Source organism: Piliocolobus tephrosceles, chromosome X, assembly GCF_002776525.5.
Source record: "Piliocolobus tephrosceles isolate RC106 chromosome X, ASM277652v3, whole genome shotgun sequence".
Lineage (NCBI taxonomy): Eukaryota > Metazoa > Chordata > Mammalia > Primates > Cercopithecidae > Piliocolobus > Piliocolobus tephrosceles.
The window spans coordinates 17,621,452-17,640,701 of NC_045455.1; the positions used below are offsets into that span (position 1 = coordinate 17,621,452).

The 19,250-nt window shown below is 37.9% G+C and overlaps 1 protein-coding gene across 1 annotated transcript in view; it reads left to right on the forward strand.

Moving 5' to 3' along the window:
- UGGT2 (UDP-glucose glycoprotein glucosyltransferase 2) overlaps window positions 1-19,250 on the forward strand; it is a 586,709-nt gene that overhangs the window by 78,606 nt on the left and 488,853 nt on the right. Inside the window, exons 11-12 of the mRNA XM_031934986.1 lie at window positions 7,219-7,310; window positions 9,965-10,115. Of these exons, the coding sequence (XP_031790846.1) occupies window positions 7,219-7,310; window positions 9,965-10,115 (243 nt within the window). The remainder of the gene's footprint in view (window positions 1-7,218; window positions 7,311-9,964; window positions 10,116-19,250) is intronic.

Here is a 19,250-nt window from a genome sequence, read left to right on the forward strand (position 1 = left end):
TAAGTATACAATCATGTCATCTGCAAACAGGGACAATTTGACTTCTTACCTAACTGAATACCCTTGATTTCTTTCTCTTGCCTGATTGCCCTAGCCAGAACTTCCAACACTATGTTGAATAGGAGTGGTGAGAGAAGGCATCCCTGTCTTGTGCCAGTTTTCAAAGGGAATTTTTCCAGTTTTTGCCCATTCAGTATGATATTAGCTGTGGGTTTGTCATAAATAGCTCTTATTATTTTGAGGTACGTTCCATCAATACCGAATTTATTGAGTGTTTTTAGCATGAAGGGCTGTTGAATTTTGTCAAAAGCCTTTTCTGCATCGATTGAGATAATCATGTGGTTCTTGTCTTTGGTTCTGTTTATATGCTGGATTATGTTTGTTGATTTGCGAATGTTGAACCAGCCTTGCATCCCAGGGATGAAGCCCACTTGATCATGGTGGATAAGCTTTTTGATGTGCTGCTGAATCCGGTTTGCCAGTATTTTATTGAGGATTTTTGCATCGATGTTCATCAGGGATATTGGTCTAAAATTCTCTTTTTTTTGTTGTGTCTCTGCCAGGCTTTGGTATCAGGATGATGTTGGCCTCATAAAATGAGTTAGGGAGGATTCCCTCTTTTTCTATTGATTGGAATAGTTTCAGAAGGAATGGTACCAGCTCCTCCTTGTACCTCTGGTAGAATTCAGCTGTGAATCCATCTGGTCCTGGGCTTTTTTTGGTAGGTAGGCTATTAATTATTGCCTCAATTTCGGAGCCTGCTATTGGTCTATTCAGGAATTCAACTTCTTCCTGGTTTAGTCTTGGAAGAGTGTAAGTGTCCAGGAAATTATCCATTTCTTCTAGATTTTCTAGTTGATTTGCGTAGAGGTGTTTATAGTATTCTCTGATGGTAGTTTGTATTTCTGTGGGGTCGGTGGTGATATCCCCTTTATCATTTTTTAATGCGTCTATTTGATTCCTCTCTCTCTTCTTCTTTATTAGTCTTGCTAGCTGTCTGTCAATTTTGTTGATGTTTTCAAAAAACCAGCTCCTGGATTCATTGATGTTTTGGAGGGTTTTTTGTGTCTCTATCTCCTTCAGTTCTGCTCTGATCTTAGTTATTTCTTTCCTTCTGCTAGCTTTTGAATGTGTTTGCTCTTGCCTCTCTAGTTCTTTTAATTGTGATGTTAGAGTGTCAATTTTAGATCTTTCCAGCTTTCTTTTGTGGGCATTTAGTGCTATAAATTTCCCTCTACACACTGCTTTAAATGTGTCCCAGAGATTCTGGTATGTTGTATCTTTGTTCTCATTGGTTTCAAAGAACCTCTTTATTTCTGCTTTCATTTTGTTATGTACCCAGTAGTCATTCAGGAGCAGGTTGTTCAGTTTCCATCTAGTTGAGCGGTTTTGATTGAGTTTCTTAGTCCTGAGTTCTAGTTTGATTGCACTGTGGTCTGAGAGACAGTTTGTGATAATTTCTGTTCTTTTACATTTGCTGAGGAGTGCTTTACTTCCAATTATGTGGTCAATTTTGGAATAAGTGCGATGTGGTGCTGAGAAGAATGTATATTCTGTTGACTTGGGGTGGAGAGTTCTATAGATGTCTATTAGGTCCGCTTGGTGCAGAGATGAGTTCAATTCCTGGATATCCTTGTTAACTTTCTGTCTCGTTGATCTGTCTAATGTTGACAGTGGAGTGTTGAAGTCTCCCATTATTATTGTATGGGAGTCTAAGTCTCTTTGTAAGTCTCTAAGGACTTGCTTTATGAATCTGGGTGCTCCTGTATTGGGTGCATATATATTTAGGAAAGTTAGCTCTTCCTGTTGAATTGATCCCTTTACCATTATGTAATGGCCTTCTTTGTCTCTTTTGATCTTTGATGGTTTAAAGTCTGTTTTATCAGAGACTAGGATTACAACCCCTGCTTTTTTTTTGTTCTCATTTGCTTGGTAGATCTTCCTCCATCCCTTTATTTTGAGCCTATGTATGTCTCTGCATGTGAGATGGGTCTCCTGAATACAGCAGACTGATGGGTCTTGACTCTTTGTCCAGTTTGCCAGTCTGTGTCTTTTAATTGGAGCATTTAGTCCATTTACATTTAAGGTTAATATTGTTATGTGTGAACTTGATCCTGCCATTATGATATTAACTAGTTATTTTGCTCATTAGTTGATACAGTTTCTTCCTAGCCTCGATGGTCTTTACATTTTGGCATGTTTTTGCAATGGCTGGTACCGGTTGTTCCTTTCCATGTTTAGGGCTTCCTTCAGGGTCTCTTGTAAGGCAGGCCTGGTGGTGACAAAATCTCTAAACATTTGCTTATCTGTAAAGAATTTTATTTCTCCTTCACTTATGAAACTTAGTTTGGCTGTATATGAAATTCTGGGTTTAAAATTCTTTTCTTTAAGAACTTTGAATATTGGTCCCCACTCTCTTCTGGCTTGTAGAGTTTCTGCCGAGAGATCTGCTGTCAGTCTGATGGGCTTCCCTTTGTGGGTAACCCGACCTTTCTCTCTGGCTGCCCTTAAGATTTTTTCCTTCATTTCAACTTTGGTGAATCTGGCAATTATGTGTCTTGGAGTTGCTCTTCTGGAGGAGTATCTTTGTGGCGTTCTCTGTATTTCCTGAATTTGAATGTTGGCCTGCCCTGCTAGGTTGGGGAAGTTCTCCTGGATGATATCCTGAAGAGTGTTTTCCAATTTGGTTCCATTTTCCCCCTCACTTTCAGGCACCCCAATCAGACGTAGATTTGGTCTTTTTACATAATCCCATACTTCTTGCAGGCTTTGTTCATTTCTTTTTCTTCTTTTTTCTTTAGGTTTCTCTTCTCGCTTCATTTCATTCATTTGATCCTCCATCGCTGATACTCTTTCTTCCAGTTGATCGAGTCGGTTACTGAAGCTTGTGCATTTGGCACGTATTTCTCGTGTCATGGTTTTCATCTCTGTCATTTCGTTTATGACCTTCTCTGCATTAATTAGTCTAGCTGTCAATTCTTCCACTCTTTTTTCAAGATTTTTAGTTTCTTTGCACTGGGTACGTAATTCCTCCTTTAGCTCTGAGAGTTTTGATGGACTGAAGCCTTCTTCTCTCATCTCGTCAAAGTCATTCTCCAACCAACTTTGATCTGTTGCTGGCGATGGGCTGTGCTCCTTTGCAGGGGGAGATGCGCTCTTATTTTTTGAATTTCCAGCTTTTCTGCCCTGCTTTTTCCCCATCTTTGTGGTTTTATCTGTCTCCGGTCTTTGATGATGGTGACGTACTGATGGGGTTTTGGTATAGGTGACCTTCCTGTTTGATAGTTTTCCTTCTGACAGTCAGGACCCTCAGCTATAGGTCTGTTGGAGATTGCTTGAGGTCCACTCCAGACCCTGTTTGCCTGGGTATCAGCAGCAGAGGTTGCAGAAGATAGAATATTGCTGAACAGCGAGTGTACCTGTCTGATTCTTGCTTTGGAAGCTTCCTCTCAGGGGGTGTACTCCACCCTGTGAGGTGTGGGGTGTCAGACTGCCCCTAGTGGGGGATGTCTCCCAGTTAGGCTACTCAGGGGTCACCCACTTGAGCAGGCAGCCTGCCCCTTCTCAGATCTCAACCTCCGTGTTGGGAGATCCACTGCTCTCTTCAAAGCTGTCAGACAGAGTCGTTCGCGTCTGCACAGGCCTCTGCTGCTTCCCCTGTTATTTTTTAGTTGTGCCCTGTCCCCAGAGGCGCAGTCTACAGAGACAGGCAGGTTTCCTTGAGCTGCTGTGAGCTCCACCCAGTTTGAGCTTCCCAGCGGCTTTATTTACCTACTTAAGCCTCAGCGATGGCGGGCGCCCCTCCCCCAGCCTCGCTGCTGCCTTGCGGTTAGATTGCCGCAGACTGCTGTGTTAGCAAGGAGGGAGGCTCCGTGGGCGTGCAATCCTCCCAGCCAGGTGTGGGGTATATTCTCCTGGTGTGCCGGTGTGCTTACCACGCAGTATTGGGGTGGGAGTTACCCGATTTTCCAGGTGTTGTGTGTCTCAGTTCCCCTGGCTAGGAAAAGGGACTCCCTTCCCCCTTGTGCTTCCCAGGTGAGGCGATGCCTCGCCCTGCTTCAGCTCTCGCTGGTCAGGCTGCAGCAGCTGACCAGCACCGATTGTCCGGCACTCCCGAGTGAGATGACCCCAGTACCTCAGTTGAAAATGCAGAAATCACCGGTCTTCTGTGTCGCTCGCGCTGGGAGTTGGAGACTGGAGCTGTTCCTATTCGGCCATCTTGCTCTGCCCCCAGGTTCCCTCTTCTTTAAGAAAAAATGAGCTTATATTTCTCAGTTAGTATTTGCATTTATTCCTGCTCAAGCCTAAGAGTGCTACTAGTTTAATTGCACTTGAAATACAAAAATCTATGTTTTTTGGACCATAATTACAGTATGAAATCCAGCCCCAAACCCATGTAAAAGTAAGCTAGAGGCCATGAATTTATTTGGGAGTTATTCTTCCTCCACCAAGAACCAAGGTGAGATAGACAAATTTCTATGCTGTTACTGCAGGGCATTTTGTTTTCTAATTCACCTTTTCATCATAAGTGTAGCACTTTATGTGTGTATAAGGATATCTTTGATCCTACACCCTGTTCGATGTGGGTCCTGGATTTAAATTTCCTGTTCTTCTGAGATTGGCCCTTAAAAACGCAAGTCCTAGGTCATCTAGGAAGCTCTAAATTTCCTCCAGGCAAGGTCTTTAGTGCTTATTTACATCGCTGTATTCATATTCCTACTTCCTCTCTGTCCTTAGGTGAATACTTTCTTCAACTCTGAGCCACATTTAGGGAACACTTTCCATATTTATTTATTTTTTTGAGACAGAATATCACTGTGTCACCCAGGATGGGGTGCGGTGGTGTGATCTCAGTTCACTGCGACCTCCACCTCCTGGACTGAAGCGACTCTCTTGCCTCAGCCTCCCAAGTAGCTGGGACTACAGGCATGCACCACCACGCCCAGCTAATTTTTCTATTTTTGGTAGAAAAAGGGTTTCATCATGTTGGAAAGGTTGGTCTCGTACTCCTGACCTCAAGTGATCCGCCAGCCTCAGCCTCCTAAAGTGCTGGGATTACAGTTGTGAGCCACTGCACCCGACCTCATTATTAATATTTTAATCTAGGTTTTTGGTACTTTCTTTAAGTAAGAAAATTTTTGGATCTTTGGTTCTTCATGTTGCTAGAAATTGAATTCTTCCTCCTCATTTAAGAAAGGCCACCTTAAATTACATACTCAAATATACACTAGTTTTTCAGGACTTAAGACTAACTCTCTGGGGCAGAGGAAAGAGAAGAATTTGTAACTAGTAATCTCCAATAGACAATCCTCTTCTCTCTGACAGTGTTTCAGGAAGCAGATTCGCTGAGTTCAGTCTCTTACCTGTTTTCTGAGCATTATAGTTCAAGGCGCTGGGCCTGACAGAAACAGTCTTGAGGGATTTAGCAATTTAGTATGGATCTGCGTGCTTAGTGTACTCTCTATTTATAATTGAGCTCCACTGAAACGAATGTATGAGGTGCTGGAGAAAGCTTCAGTCAGGATGTGTGAAGTTTCAGCGCCAGATTGGGGGAAAACAGCAGGAAATATAAATTTACTAGGCATCTGTAGATTTTGAAGTTGGAATATAGATTTCTTAGTTAAGTAACTTTGATTGAAAGGCACATCTAAAGTAGCTAAAGACAAATAAAAATTTTAACCTCTGAGCCTTTTCATATTAGGGTTGAATCTTTTGCCAGTTATTCTGTATAAAACAAGGGGAAATACTTTCTGTTAAGTTCCTCCTCTCCCTCCTCTGTGTGTAGCTCATCTGTCGAGTGATAATCATACAGAAAAACTCACCATTGTCAAGCTTTCTCTGAATCTCTTCAAGTTAGTTGCTTCCTTTGCCTTTACAGAGTAGATCACACAAGTCCCTGTCACATGATGTCGTTAAAATACACTGTTTTTTTCCTCCTAAATCTATTTGACTACCCTGATAATAATAACAGCTTTCATTTGTGAGCACTTTATAGGCGACAAGATATAGACACATATTACATTTGAACTATAGCAAACCTGTGAGATAGATATAATTATTCCCATTTTATAAAAGAGGAAACTGAGGATTGTAAAAGTGATTTGAACTTGCCCAAATCTTAACAGCTAGTGAGTAGAAAGATCAGGATTAAACTAGGCATGATCCTCACACTGCGATCTTGACAACTCTACTGAATACTCACACTGTGATCTTGACTGCTTTAGTGACAAGAACATCCCCTTTTTTACTTTTGTTACTGCTCTAGTGCCTGGAGATGTTTCTAGAACATACCAGGCACTCAGAAAATGTTTACTGAATGAAAGGCAGTGAAAATTCAAATAGTTTTAATGGAAACTTTCATGAATTTAGAGTGAGCTCCAAATATTTACACATACACCAACGTTTTACTTTTGGCATATCACTGCTTCAAGAAATAGGAATGTGCCAACTATCAAATTGTATATGTGCGCATACACACACTATATGAAATGTAGATAAGTAATTATTGTAACATTAGAACTGTAATATCATGTATTGTAAAATCAGAATATTCAGCTGTTGAATTTTGTCTCTAATCTATCTTAAGATTCCCCACATCACTGAGATCAGGGCTGGGCAAACTACTACCTTTAAGCCAAATATGGTCTGCCACCTATTTTTATAAATAAAAGCTTAATGTTTATTTTATATTTATTTATTATTTATTTTTTTTACTTTTTTGATAAGGAGTTTCGCTCTTGTTGCCCAGGCTAGAGTGCAATGGTGCCATCTTGGCTCACTGCAACCTCTGCCTCCTGGAATCAAGTGATTCTCCTGCCTCAGCCTCCCAAGTGGGTGGGATTACAAGCAAGTGCCACCACACCTGGCTAGTTTTTTGTATTTAGTAGAGATGGGGTTTCACCATGTTGGTCAGACTGGTCTTGAACTCCTGACCTCAGGTGATCCACCCACCTCGGTCTCCCAAAGTTCTGGGATTACAGGTGTGAGCCATCATGCCTTGTCTAAAAGTTTAATTTTTACAATAAACGCCGCCGTGCCCATTTGTTTACATAGTATCTAAAGATACAAAGGCAGAGATCAGTAGTTGCAACAGAGACTGTATGGCCTGTCAAACCTAAAATATTTACCCTCTGACTCTTTATAGAAATATATGGTGACCCGTAATATAGATTACTATTGTTTTATCACTGGTTAACCATTGCTTTGCTCTACTTCAAGGATCTTCGAGATAGATTTAAAATTCAACCAGGTGATGCTCGTCTGTTTATAAATGGCCTTCATGTTGATATGGATGTTTATGACTCTTTTAGGTAAGTATTATTGCTATAAATGAACTATGGTTCATGTAAATGTAAACATTGAAGTCAAAATATGAAGATCACTTTAAAGATAAATACATGTTTTTGATTGTACAAAACAGCTTTATTCTACCAAAATGAGCCAGCCCAAAGTGTCTTAGATTATCAGAACTGGGAGAAACAGTCAAGATATTTGTTTGGATGAGTGTTAGACCTAGAATTACTTTGTTATTCTAAACTATCTTTTACTGAAGAGTAGATTGATGATTTAGCAGAGAAGTTATTTGGAACTGGACTGAACAACCAGAGACCGGTTAGGAACTGAAGTCAATGTGGGGTATTTCTCCAGAAGAAAGAAATTGACAGGAGGAATTTAAAGTGCTTATGTATGAATGCCAGATGCTATCTGATTTCTTGTCCGAAAAAAAAAATTACTGAAAATTTTTTAGCTCAGAATTTTGAACAGGACAGAATTAGGAAGTCCTTGCTTTATCAATGGTCACTCGCCCAAAATTAAAGTTGTGGGCCAAACAGAAGAGTTACTTTTGTAGAAAAACATAAAACTACATTAAAATTAATATTTGAAACATTAGATGAACTTAGGAAACATGATACTTTAGTTCAGATATTCAGTTTTAATTCAATTGAGTATACTTTTGTTGAAGTGAAATTATTTGAATTGTTTATTTAAATTCTGTTTTCTTACCAGTTTGGAAATATGTTGGAAAACATATTGGAAAGACTGAGAAGTAGTTTTACCGAACATTTTTTACAATTCTATCTCAAATGGGGCTTTTCTCTTTAGTTACTTGAATTCTTGGACCTAGTATTGGAAAAATAATAACCTACACATAGAAATACACATAGAAAGAGTAGAGAAGTTTTTACATGCTAGCCTGTAAATTTCAGGGGAACAAAAATTACATCTGTGCTCAGGAGCAGTGAAAACAGGTTTAAAGGAAGTAGTGAAATGGTATGTAGATTTTAGAAAGTTTTCTAAGGTAGTGTATGAGGAAATTTTTATGACAGGAATATTTTCACACAGGATTTAGGAAGGCTGTAGGTTATTAAAAAAGTAAAACTCCCAGCTCCTACGTCTGGTCGTTAGTGATTTGCAGGATGTGTGCTACATTTTTATTCCTCATCGATTTGACCACTAGTTAGGGCTACTATGATTCTCTTAAAAGAGGAAGAGACAATATGTGAGAATATTTGTATCTTCTGACATTTTTGAGGATAGCATAATCAAAAAAGTTCTCAGAAAAAGATCAGAGGATGTGGAATAAAATTAATGCAAAGAGGAAGATGAATGAAAGAAAATAAGAAAATGGAAGGAAAATGTCGTATTACAGAGACATTATACATAGAGAAGTTTTATGCAACCGATATGTTGGAATTGTCCAAGTGGGGAAAGAAAAGGAGTAAGGAATTATTTTGTGCTCCCTTCCTATCTCCTGTCAGTATTGCATTACTGGGTTGTGAAAAACCAATAACAGCTGGGCACGGTGGCTCACGCCTGTAATCCCAGCACTTTGGGAGGCCGAGGCGGGTGGATCACGAGGTCAGGAGATCGAGACCATCCTGGCTAACACAGTGAAACCCCGTCTCTACTAAAAATACAAAAAATTAGCCGGGCATGGTGGCGGGTGCCTGTAGTCCCAGCTACTCGGGAGGCTGAGGCAGGAGAATGGCGTGAACCCAGGAAGCGGAGCTTGCAGTGAGCCTAGATTGTGCCACTGCACTCCAGTCTGGGCCACAGAGCGAGACTCTGTCTCAAAAACAAACAAAAAAAACCAATAACATGCGCCATACATGGCCCAGCCCTTCTTGCTCTGACACTGAGAGTAGTGGGAGGAGCCAGAGCTTCCATGGGTTAGGATTAGATCAGCATTGATTCTGTAAAGGCCTACATCTCACCCCAAGAAAGGCTGAGACCGTAGGAACATGTGGTACTGACTGGGGAGAAAGGCAAATAGGACTGATGAAGTACGGAAGCAGGGTCTTATGTATCTACATTAGAACATTCTGTTCTAGCCCATTGAAGAGTCCCTTTTATATTTTTGCCTCTGAATAGTCGCCTCAGGCACAGACTTGATGAACAATAGTTTAAACATTTAGATTCCCCAATTTGTTGTCAGTGGGGTTATTATTGATGTTGTTGTTTACAGTAATACTTTCTATTATGTTTACTATTGAATTATATGTAATAAGAAATTTAAATTTGTATTCAAACACATGTGAACTTCATGCTTTAATGGGGCTTCCTCTGTATTAGAATTTTATACTTTATGTCTTGTTCGATCTTATGTCTTTTTTGTAGTAGGTTTGTGAAAAGAGTGACCTAATGTTTTTTTTTCTCATTTTTGGCTTTCTCAGGACTGATCATATCCTCACTACTTTGATAAAGAATACAATAGTCTTTGTTGTGTTATCTTTTATATAATAATAAGCTTTTACTACCACTAAAAAAATTATGTAAGTTTACTCTGGACAACTAATTAGAACTATTTGCCTTATTTCTTAATGAGTTTAATACATTTTTCCTGCTATTAATGAAGATACCAAAAATTCTCGTTTCTAATGCTTTAAGAAATCTGTCAAACTTTAAAAGATTTGTTTTTAATTTGGAAAAATCAAAATAAAACTTTTTTTCTTTGAATATATAGTATTTTGGATATGCTGAAATTAGAAGGAAAAATAATGAATGGCCTCCACAATCTTGGGATCAATGGGGAAGATATGAGCAAATTTTTAAAATTAAATTCACACATTTGGGAATATACTTATGTATTAGATATTCGACATTCTTCTATAATGGTAAGTGCTTATGCTATTCCTTGTACTAAAACCTGTAGTATACTTAAGGCTTAACATAAAACGAAGTATTGGCAGGCCTGACAATAAATGTCAGCATTTCGGAACAGTTCTCAGTGAAAAGAGAAAGTAAAATTATAGACCCATCACCTCTCCCACTTGCAGCTTCCTTCTCCTTCTTCATAGTCTCTGTTTTGTCACAAGAATACCTACTCACTCGCATTCAGTGTCCTTTCCAGCTTCAGAGATAACAACAGAATAACCACATGAACAATAATAGCAAGACACCAAATAGTTAAAATCTGAGGTGTATAAAAGTGCTACCTTAACATGATGAAAGTCCTGCCTAAACAATTTGCAGTGGACTCCAAAGGTTCTGGTGTGTGTATTATAGCCCAAGTGATTTTTTGAAGAAAAAAAAAAAACAAAAATTGATCATATCACCCTTTCTTGCTTAAGGAGAGAAGTGGTCTTCAGTATGGCCTATGAGGCTACAGATGGCTGCTCTCACCTTTCGTTTCTTAGACTGTGAAACATTCTTTTCACCACTATCCTTTATCTCATGCTTAGAAAGCGCTTTTTCTTTTCTTTATCCAGTTAACTCCTATTCCTTTTTCAAACTTAGGTTGAAAAGCCCTTTCTGAGAGAAACTTTCCTTAACAATCCAGATGATTTTTCAAATCTACACATTGTGTTAGAGAATCCCCGGAGACCACCCTCTAATCCAGTGATTTGCTAGAAGGACTCACAAGACTCAGAAGTTGTTATATTCATGGTTATGGCTTAGTAGAGCAAAATGATGTGAAAAAATTAGCAGGGGTGAAGTCCAGCATAAGCCAGGTATAAGCTTCCAGGAGTTCCCTCCTAGTGGAATTGTATGCTTAATGTGATATGTGACACTATGTGCAAAGTGCTACATACCACGGAATCTCACTTACTTGAGCCTGAGTTCAAGATTGTGAGAGACGATCCATCATGTAGACATACAGTGGCTCTCTGTACCTGCCGTCACTGGCTGAAGCTCCAGACTGAGGAAAAGCAGGTGTTTATTATAACTCAGATTGTACAAACTCTCTAGACAAACTGCTGGAACTGCTGCAGCATGGCTTAGGGTCCTAACTGTGCAAAACACTCTTTTTGTCTATCAGAACATTCCAAGAGCTTAATTACCAGGACCCAGTCAAGAGACAGTTGTGTAAACAGACCCTTCTTGGGAATATCCAAGGTGTGAGCAACCCAAGCCTGTTGAGTTAACCCTTTCACACACACACACACACACATGTTTAATATGTGATTCTTCATACATGTGCACATGTATGGGTGCATGCACATGTGTTAGACCATTTTTACATTGCTGTAAAGAAATTGCTGAGACTGGGTAATTCGTAAAGAAAAGAATTTTAATTGACTTACAGTTCTGCAGGGTTTATAGGAAGCATGGTGCCAACATCTGTTTGGCTTCTGGGGAGGCCTCAGGAAGCTTTTATTCACAACAGAGGGCAGAGAGGGGGCAGGTATCTCATATGGCAAGAACAGGAGTGAGAGAGAATGTTGGAGGGTAGGTGCCATACATTTAAACAACCAGGTCTTGCTAGAACTCACATCACAAAGACAACACCAAGACATGAGGGATCTGCCACCATGACCCAACATGTCCTACCAGGCCCTACCTCTGGCATTGGGGATTACAATTCAACATGAGATTTGGGTGGGGACAAGTATCCAAATTATATCAGCACATATACATATATGTCAGAACTATTAATCCCTTTGTATACTTAGCACAGTTATAGTTTTACATTTATCCTGTGATGCTGTTATATCTGTTTATTATTAGACTATATATAAAGTTCTTGAAGACAGACATTTGTTTCATTTTTTTTCTCTTACCATTATGTCCCTGGTTTTAGTAGGTACTCAATAAATATAAATATTCCCTAAATGAATAAGTATTTATCAGGAAACAACAAAAATATCATTTTTAATGATGAAACTCTGGAAGCATTGCATGATCAATATAATTATCCTTATGACTTAATATTATTATAAAAGGAGTAACTATTAGAAATGAGAAAATAAAAGTGTTGCATGACAAGATTGTATAACTGAAACTCCTCAAAGCTACTATAGTTAATTAAAAGCTTTAATAAAATGGGTTTGAAGTGACATGATAAAGATCAAAAGCTTTTCTTTCAAAATCTATTTGGAAGATAATGATTTATTCACAATAACATAAAAATATAAATACCCTAATAATGACCACTATGAAATAATATATAATCTTATTACCTATTAATAAAAAGTAGAATTTAACTGAGGAAGTGTAAATCAGCATATCCTTTAAAAAAGTGATGCCTGGCCAGGCGCGGTGGCTCATGCCTGTAATCCCAGCAGTTTGGGAGGCTGAGGCGGGTGGATCACGAGGTCAGGAGATTGAGACCATGCTGGCCAGCATGGTGAAACTCCATCTCTACTAAAAGTACAAAAATTAGCCGGGTGTGGTGGCACGTGCCTATAGTCCCAGCTACTTGGGAGGCTGAGGCAGGAAAATCACTTGAACCTGAGAGGTGGAGGTTGCAGTGAGCCAAGATCGCGCTACTGCACTCCAGCCTGGGCGACAGGGTGAGACTGTCTCCAAAAAAAAAAAAAGGCCCCGAGCGCGGTGGCTCAGGCCTGTAATCCCAGCACTTTGGGAGGACGAGGTGGGCGAATCACGAGGTCAGGAGATCAAGACCATCCTGGCCAAAATGGTGAAACCCTGTCTCTACTGAAAATGCAAAAATTAACTGGGTGTGGTGGTGCGTGCCTGTAGTCCCAGCTACTCAGGAGGCTGAGGCAGGAGAATACGTTGAACCTGGGAGGCAGAGGTTGCAGTGAGCTGAGATGGCACCACTGCACTCCATTCTGGTGACAGAGCAAGAATCCATCTCAAAAAAAAAAAAAAAAAAAAAAGTTATGCCTGTGGTGCCCTTATAATGATACATAGTATCTAGTAATTTCACTACTGGAAACTATCATAAAGAAATAGTGGGAGATGGAAAAAAAACTTTACGCCCATAGATATGATTATCACTACTTATTTTGAAAACAAAATAGAAATTAGTTATCTAACAGAGAAGTGTTATAAATTTTATATTCACGCAACTGAGTATTATTGACATGAAAATTATGTTTATAAATATGACTTAAGGTAATGATTCTGTTAAGTAAAAAATACAGAATTATGTCATGTAAAAATATGGGCAGAATATCAGAAGGAAATATATCAAAATTTAAGGCATTAATGGGTGATGTGATTTAATGGGTAGTTTTAATTTTTTTCATCATGTTCTTCTGTGAATTCCCAACTTTTAACCATGGGTATATATTATTTACATGATCATAAGAAAAGAGTTTTTTGTTTTTTTAAATTGATACACAGTATTTTACATATTGGATTCATGTGATATTGTCTTATGTATGTAAAATGTGTAATGATCAAATCAGTGTATTTGGGGTATCTGTTACTAGCAGTATTTATCATTTCTATGTATTGGGAACATTTCAAGTCCTTTTTTCTAGCTACTTTGAATTATGTAATATATTGCTGCTAACTATAGTCACCCTACTTTGCTATTGAATAGTAGAATTTATCCCTTCTATCTAACTGTATAGATAACTCTTTATACCTGTTGACTAACCTCTCTTCATCAACCCCTCCTGCCAGCACGCCCTTCCCAGCCTCTGGTATCTATCATTCTACTCTAACTCCATGAGGTCAGTATTTTTAGTCCCCGCTTATGAGTGAGAACATGGGATATTGGTCTTTCTGTGTCTGGCTTATTTCACTTAACACAGTGACCTCCAGTTTCATCTATGTTGCTGCAAATGACATCTCGTTCTTTTCTGTGGCCGAATAGTACTCCGTTGTGAATATATATCACATATTCTTTATCCATTCATCTGTTGATAGACACTTACATTGATTAAATATGTTTGCTATTGTGAATAGTGCTATAATAAACATGCAAGTGCAGGTATCTCTTTGAGATGTTGATTTTCTTTCAATAAATACCTCAAAATGGGATTGCTGGATTGGATGGTAGTTCAGTTTTCAGATTTTTGAGAAATCTCCATAGTGTTTTCCATTGTGGTTATACTAGCTTACATTCCCAGTAACTGTCTATAAGAGTTTCTTTTTACCACATCCTCGCCAACATCTGCTGTTCTTTTATCTTTTTAATGATAGCCATTCTAACTGGGGTAAAATGATACTCCATGTTGCTTTTATTTACATTTATGTAATAATTAGTGATGTTGAACATCATTTATATACTTGTTGGCCATTTGTATAATTATGAGAAATGTCTATTCAGATTTTTTGCCCCTTTAAAAATCAGATTGTTTATTTTACTGTTGTTCAACTTCCTTGTATATTCTTGATATTAGTTCCTGTAGAATGAATAGTTTGCAGATATTTCTCCCATCAAACAGGCTTGCTCTTCACTCTGTTGATTTTTTTTCCTTTGCTGTGCAGAAGCTTTTTCCCATTTGTCTATTTTTACTTCTATTGTCTGTGTTTTTGAGGTCTTAGCCATAATATCTTTACCGATTAGACCAATGTCCAAAAGTGTTTGCCTTATGTTTTCTTCTGGCAGTTTTACACTTTGGGGTATGTTTAAGCCTTTAATCCATCTGAGTTGATTTCTGTACATGATAAGTGATGGTGGTGTAGCTTCATTATTCTGCATATGGATATCACATTTTCCCAGAACCATGTATTCAAGAGGGTGTCCTTTCCCAAATGTATGTTCTTGGCATCTTTATCAAAAATCAGTTGGCTATAAATACATGAATTTATTTCTGGATTCTCTATTCTCTTCCATTGGTCTGTGTGTCTGTCTTTATATCAATACCATGCTGTTTTGGTTACTGTAACTATATTTTCAGATCAGGTGGTGTGATGCATCCAGTTTTGGCTTTGGATATTCAGGCTCTTTTTTGGTTCCATACGAATTTTAGGATTTTTTTTTTTCTCTCTCTGTGAAAAATGACGATATCTTAATAGAGATTGCATTGAATCTATAGATTGCTTTGGGCAGTATCATCATTTTAATATTTATCTGAACCATGAGCATGGGATGTTTTTCCATTAGTTTGTGTCTTTTTCAATTTCTTTCAATCAGTGTTTTGTAGTTTTTCTTGTACAGATCTTTTACCTCCTTGGTTAAATTAATTCCTAAGTATTTTTTGCAGCTATTGTAAATGGGATTACCCTTTTGATTTCTTTTTTGGCTATTTCATTATTGGTGTATAGAAACACTACTGATTTTTTGTGTGCTGATTTTACATCCTGCAGTTTTATTGAATTTATCAATTTTGAGAATATCTGGTGGAGTCCTCGGTTTTTCTAGATATACGATCATGTTGTGTGCAAAGAGGGACAGTTTAACTTCCTCTTTTCCAATTTGTATGCGTTTATTTGTTTCTCTTGCCTAATGGCTCTGGTTAGGACTTGCAGTACCACATTGAATAGGAGTGGTGAAAGTGGGCATCCTTATCTTGTTGCAGTTCTTAGAACATTTCACCTTTTCCACAGTGCATGTGATGTTAGCTGTGTGTTGTCATCTCTAGCCTTTATATTATGCTAAGGTATACTCCTTTGGTGTCTAGTTTGTTTAGAGTTTTTAATCATGAATGAATGTTGAATTTAATCAAATGCTTTTTCTGCATCTATTAACAGGATATGGTTTTTTCCCTTCTATTGATGTGATGTATCACATTTATTGATTTGTGTATATTGAACCATCCTTGCATCTCTGGGGTAAATCCCACTTGATCATGGTGTATTATCTTTTTGATATGCTTTTGGATTTGGCTTGCCAGTATTTTGTTGAGAATTTGTGCATGTGTTCCTCAGTGATATGGTTTGGCTGTGTCCCCATCCACATTTCATCTTGATTTCTCATGTGTTGTGGGAGTGACCCAGTGGGAGGTAACTGAATCATGGAGGCAGTTCTTTCTGTGCTGTTCTCATGATAGTGAATAAGTCTTATGAGATCTGATGGTTTTATAAGGGAGAATTTCCCTGAGCAAACTCTCTTTTTGCTTGCTGCCATCCATATAAGATGTGACTTGCTCCTCCATGCCTCCCGCCATGATCGTGAAGCCTTGCCAGTCATGTGGAACTGTAAGTCCTTTGAACCCTTTTTCCTGCATAAATTACCCAGTCTCGGGTACGTCTTTATCAGTAGCATGAAAACAGACTAATACAATCAGGAATATTGGCCTGTGGTTTTCCTTTATTGTTGTTTCCTCGTCTGGTTTTGGTATCAGGGTAATGCTGGTTTCATAGAATGTGAGTTAGGAAGAATTCTCTCCTCTTCTTTTTTTTGGGGGAATAATTTGAGGAGAATTCGTGTTCTTTTTTGAAAGTTTGGTAGAATTTGGCAGTAAAGCCATCTAGTCCTGGACTCCTCTTTTTTGGGAGACTTTTTATTACAGATTGATGCTTATTACTCATTATTGGTTTGTTCAGATTTTCTATTTCTTCCTAATTCAGTCTTGGTGTGTTGTATGTGTCCAGGAATTTATCCATTTCCTCCAAGGTTTCCAGTTTGTTAGTGTATAGTTTTCTGTAATAGTCTCTGATTATCTTTTTTGTTTATATGATATCAGTGTGCTTGTCTCTGACTTTTTTGGAGGTCTTCTCTGTCATGGTTAGTCTATCAAGTGGTTTATCTTTTCAAAAAACAAACTTTTCATTTTGTTGATCCTTTGTATTTTTTCTTTAGTATCAATTTCATTTAGTTCTGCTCTGATCTTATTTATTTTTTCTGCCAATTTGGGGTTTGTTCTTGCTTTTCTAGTTCCTTCAGATGCATCATTAAATTGTTTATTTGAATCTTTCTCCTTTTTGATACAAGAGCTTATTGCTACAAACTTCGTTATTAGCACCGTCTTTGCTGCATCCCACAGGTTTTAGTATGTTGTGTTTACATTTTCATTTGTTTCAAGACATTTTATTTCCTTCTTCATGTCTTCCTTGACCCAGTATTTATTCAGGAGCATGTTGTTTAATTTCCATGTGTTTCTGTTGCTTCCAAAGTTTCTCTTGTTATTGATTTGTAGTTTTATTCCATTGTTGGTCTGAAAAATACTTGATATAATTTCAATTTCTAAAAATTTCAGACTTGTTTTTGTGTCCTAACATATGGTGTATCCTGGAGGATATTCCATCCACTGGTAAGAAGAATGTATATTTTGTAGCTATTGGATGAAATATTGGGTAAATTTCTAAAGTCCATTTCATCAAATGTGCATTTTAAATCCAGTGGTTCTTTTCAATTTTCCTTCTAGGTAATGCTGAGAGTAGGGTGTTGAAGGTTCCAACTATTATTGTATTGGAGTCTCTCTCTCTCTTTAGCTGTAATAATGTTTGCATTATATGTGTAGGTACTCCAGTGTTGGGTGCATATATGTTTAGGAATGTTTTACCTTCTTGGTGAATGTATCCCCTTATCATTATATAATGACCATCTTTGTCCTTCTGTTTTTGACCTAAAGTTTTATCTGATAAAAGTATAGCTATTCCTGCTTGTTTTTGGTTTCCATTTGTATGGAATATCTTTTTCCATTCCTTTACTTTCAGTTTATATATCTCTTTACAAGTGAGATGTGTTTGTTTTAGGCAGTATATGGATGGGTCATGTTTTTTAATCCATTCAGCCAGTCTGTATCTTCTAAGTGTAAAGTTTAATTCATTTACATTCAAGGTTATTATTGATATGTGAGGACTATTTCTGTCATTTTATTCGTTGATTTCTGTTTATTTTGTGTGTTCTCTGTTCCTTTCTCTCTCTCTCTCCCTCTGTCTCTCTGTCTCGGTCTCTGTTTTTAACACTCGTGTCTTGTTAGTTTTCTGTGTTGATAACATTTGAATCTTTTCTCTGACTTCAGTGGTTTGCTCTACTAGTGGTATTTATGTGTGAGGAAGGTAGATACCATTCTTTTACTTCTGGTTATAGGACTCCTTTAAGCATTTCTTGCAGGGCTGGTCTAGTGGTGAGGAATTCCCTCAGCTTTTGCTTGTCTGGGAAATACTTGATTTCTCCTTCATTTATGAAGGATAACTTTGCTGGGTATAGTATCCTCAACTAGCAGGCATTTTCTTACAGGACTTTAAATATATCATGCGATTTTCTCCTGGCCTGTAAGGTTTCTGTGGAGAAATCTGCTGTTAATCTGATGGGTGTTCCCACCAGATACTTTTCATTTGCTGTTTATAGAAATCTCTCTTTTTCTTTAACTTTTGACATGGACAAAACCTTTTGGAATCTATTTGGGAATCTCTGTGCCTCCTGTATCTGGATGTTTAAATCTCATTAGGCTTGGGAAGTCTTTATCTGTTACTTCATTAAATAGGTTTTCTAATACTTTTTAAAAATCTTCTGGGACAGCAAAATTCAAATATTTGATCACTTTGTGGTATCTTATATGTCACATAGGCTTTGATTGTTCTTTTTGTGTGTGTATTTTTATTTGACTGGGATATTTCAAAAGTCTTGTCTTAAAATTCTGAGATTCTTCTACTTGATCTAGGTCACTGTTGAAGCATTTCAATACATTTTACATTCAGTGAATTTTCTATTTGGTTCTGGTAAGTTTCTCACTTCCTGAATTGTTTTTCTGATTTTTTTTGTATTGTTTTAAAGTATTATCTTATAGTTCTCTGAGCTTAATTTCAATATTTTGAATTGTTTTTCTGGGATTTCATAAATATCTTCTAGATTGGGATCTGTTGCTGGAGAATTATTGTGTTCCTTTGGATGCTGCTTATGTTCCCTGTGTCCTTACGTTGACATCTATGTATCTGGTGTAACAGTTACTTACTCCGTTTTTTAAAATTTCCATTGTTAGGGGAAGACTTTTTCCTGACCATGTATCTATGGTGTTGGTTGCATAGGATACTTTTTGGCATTGATTCTGAGTATGTGAAGTAGGGTAATCTCTGTATAATTTCTTCATCTGCAAACAGCATCAGTGGTGTCTCTGTTTCCTAGGTGGCTTATAGCACAGTTGCTAGTGGAGGCTGTGATGAAGTTTTGCTAAAATGTGGGACACCAGTTGGGCCAGACTTAGGGCCCTACAGGTGGCAAT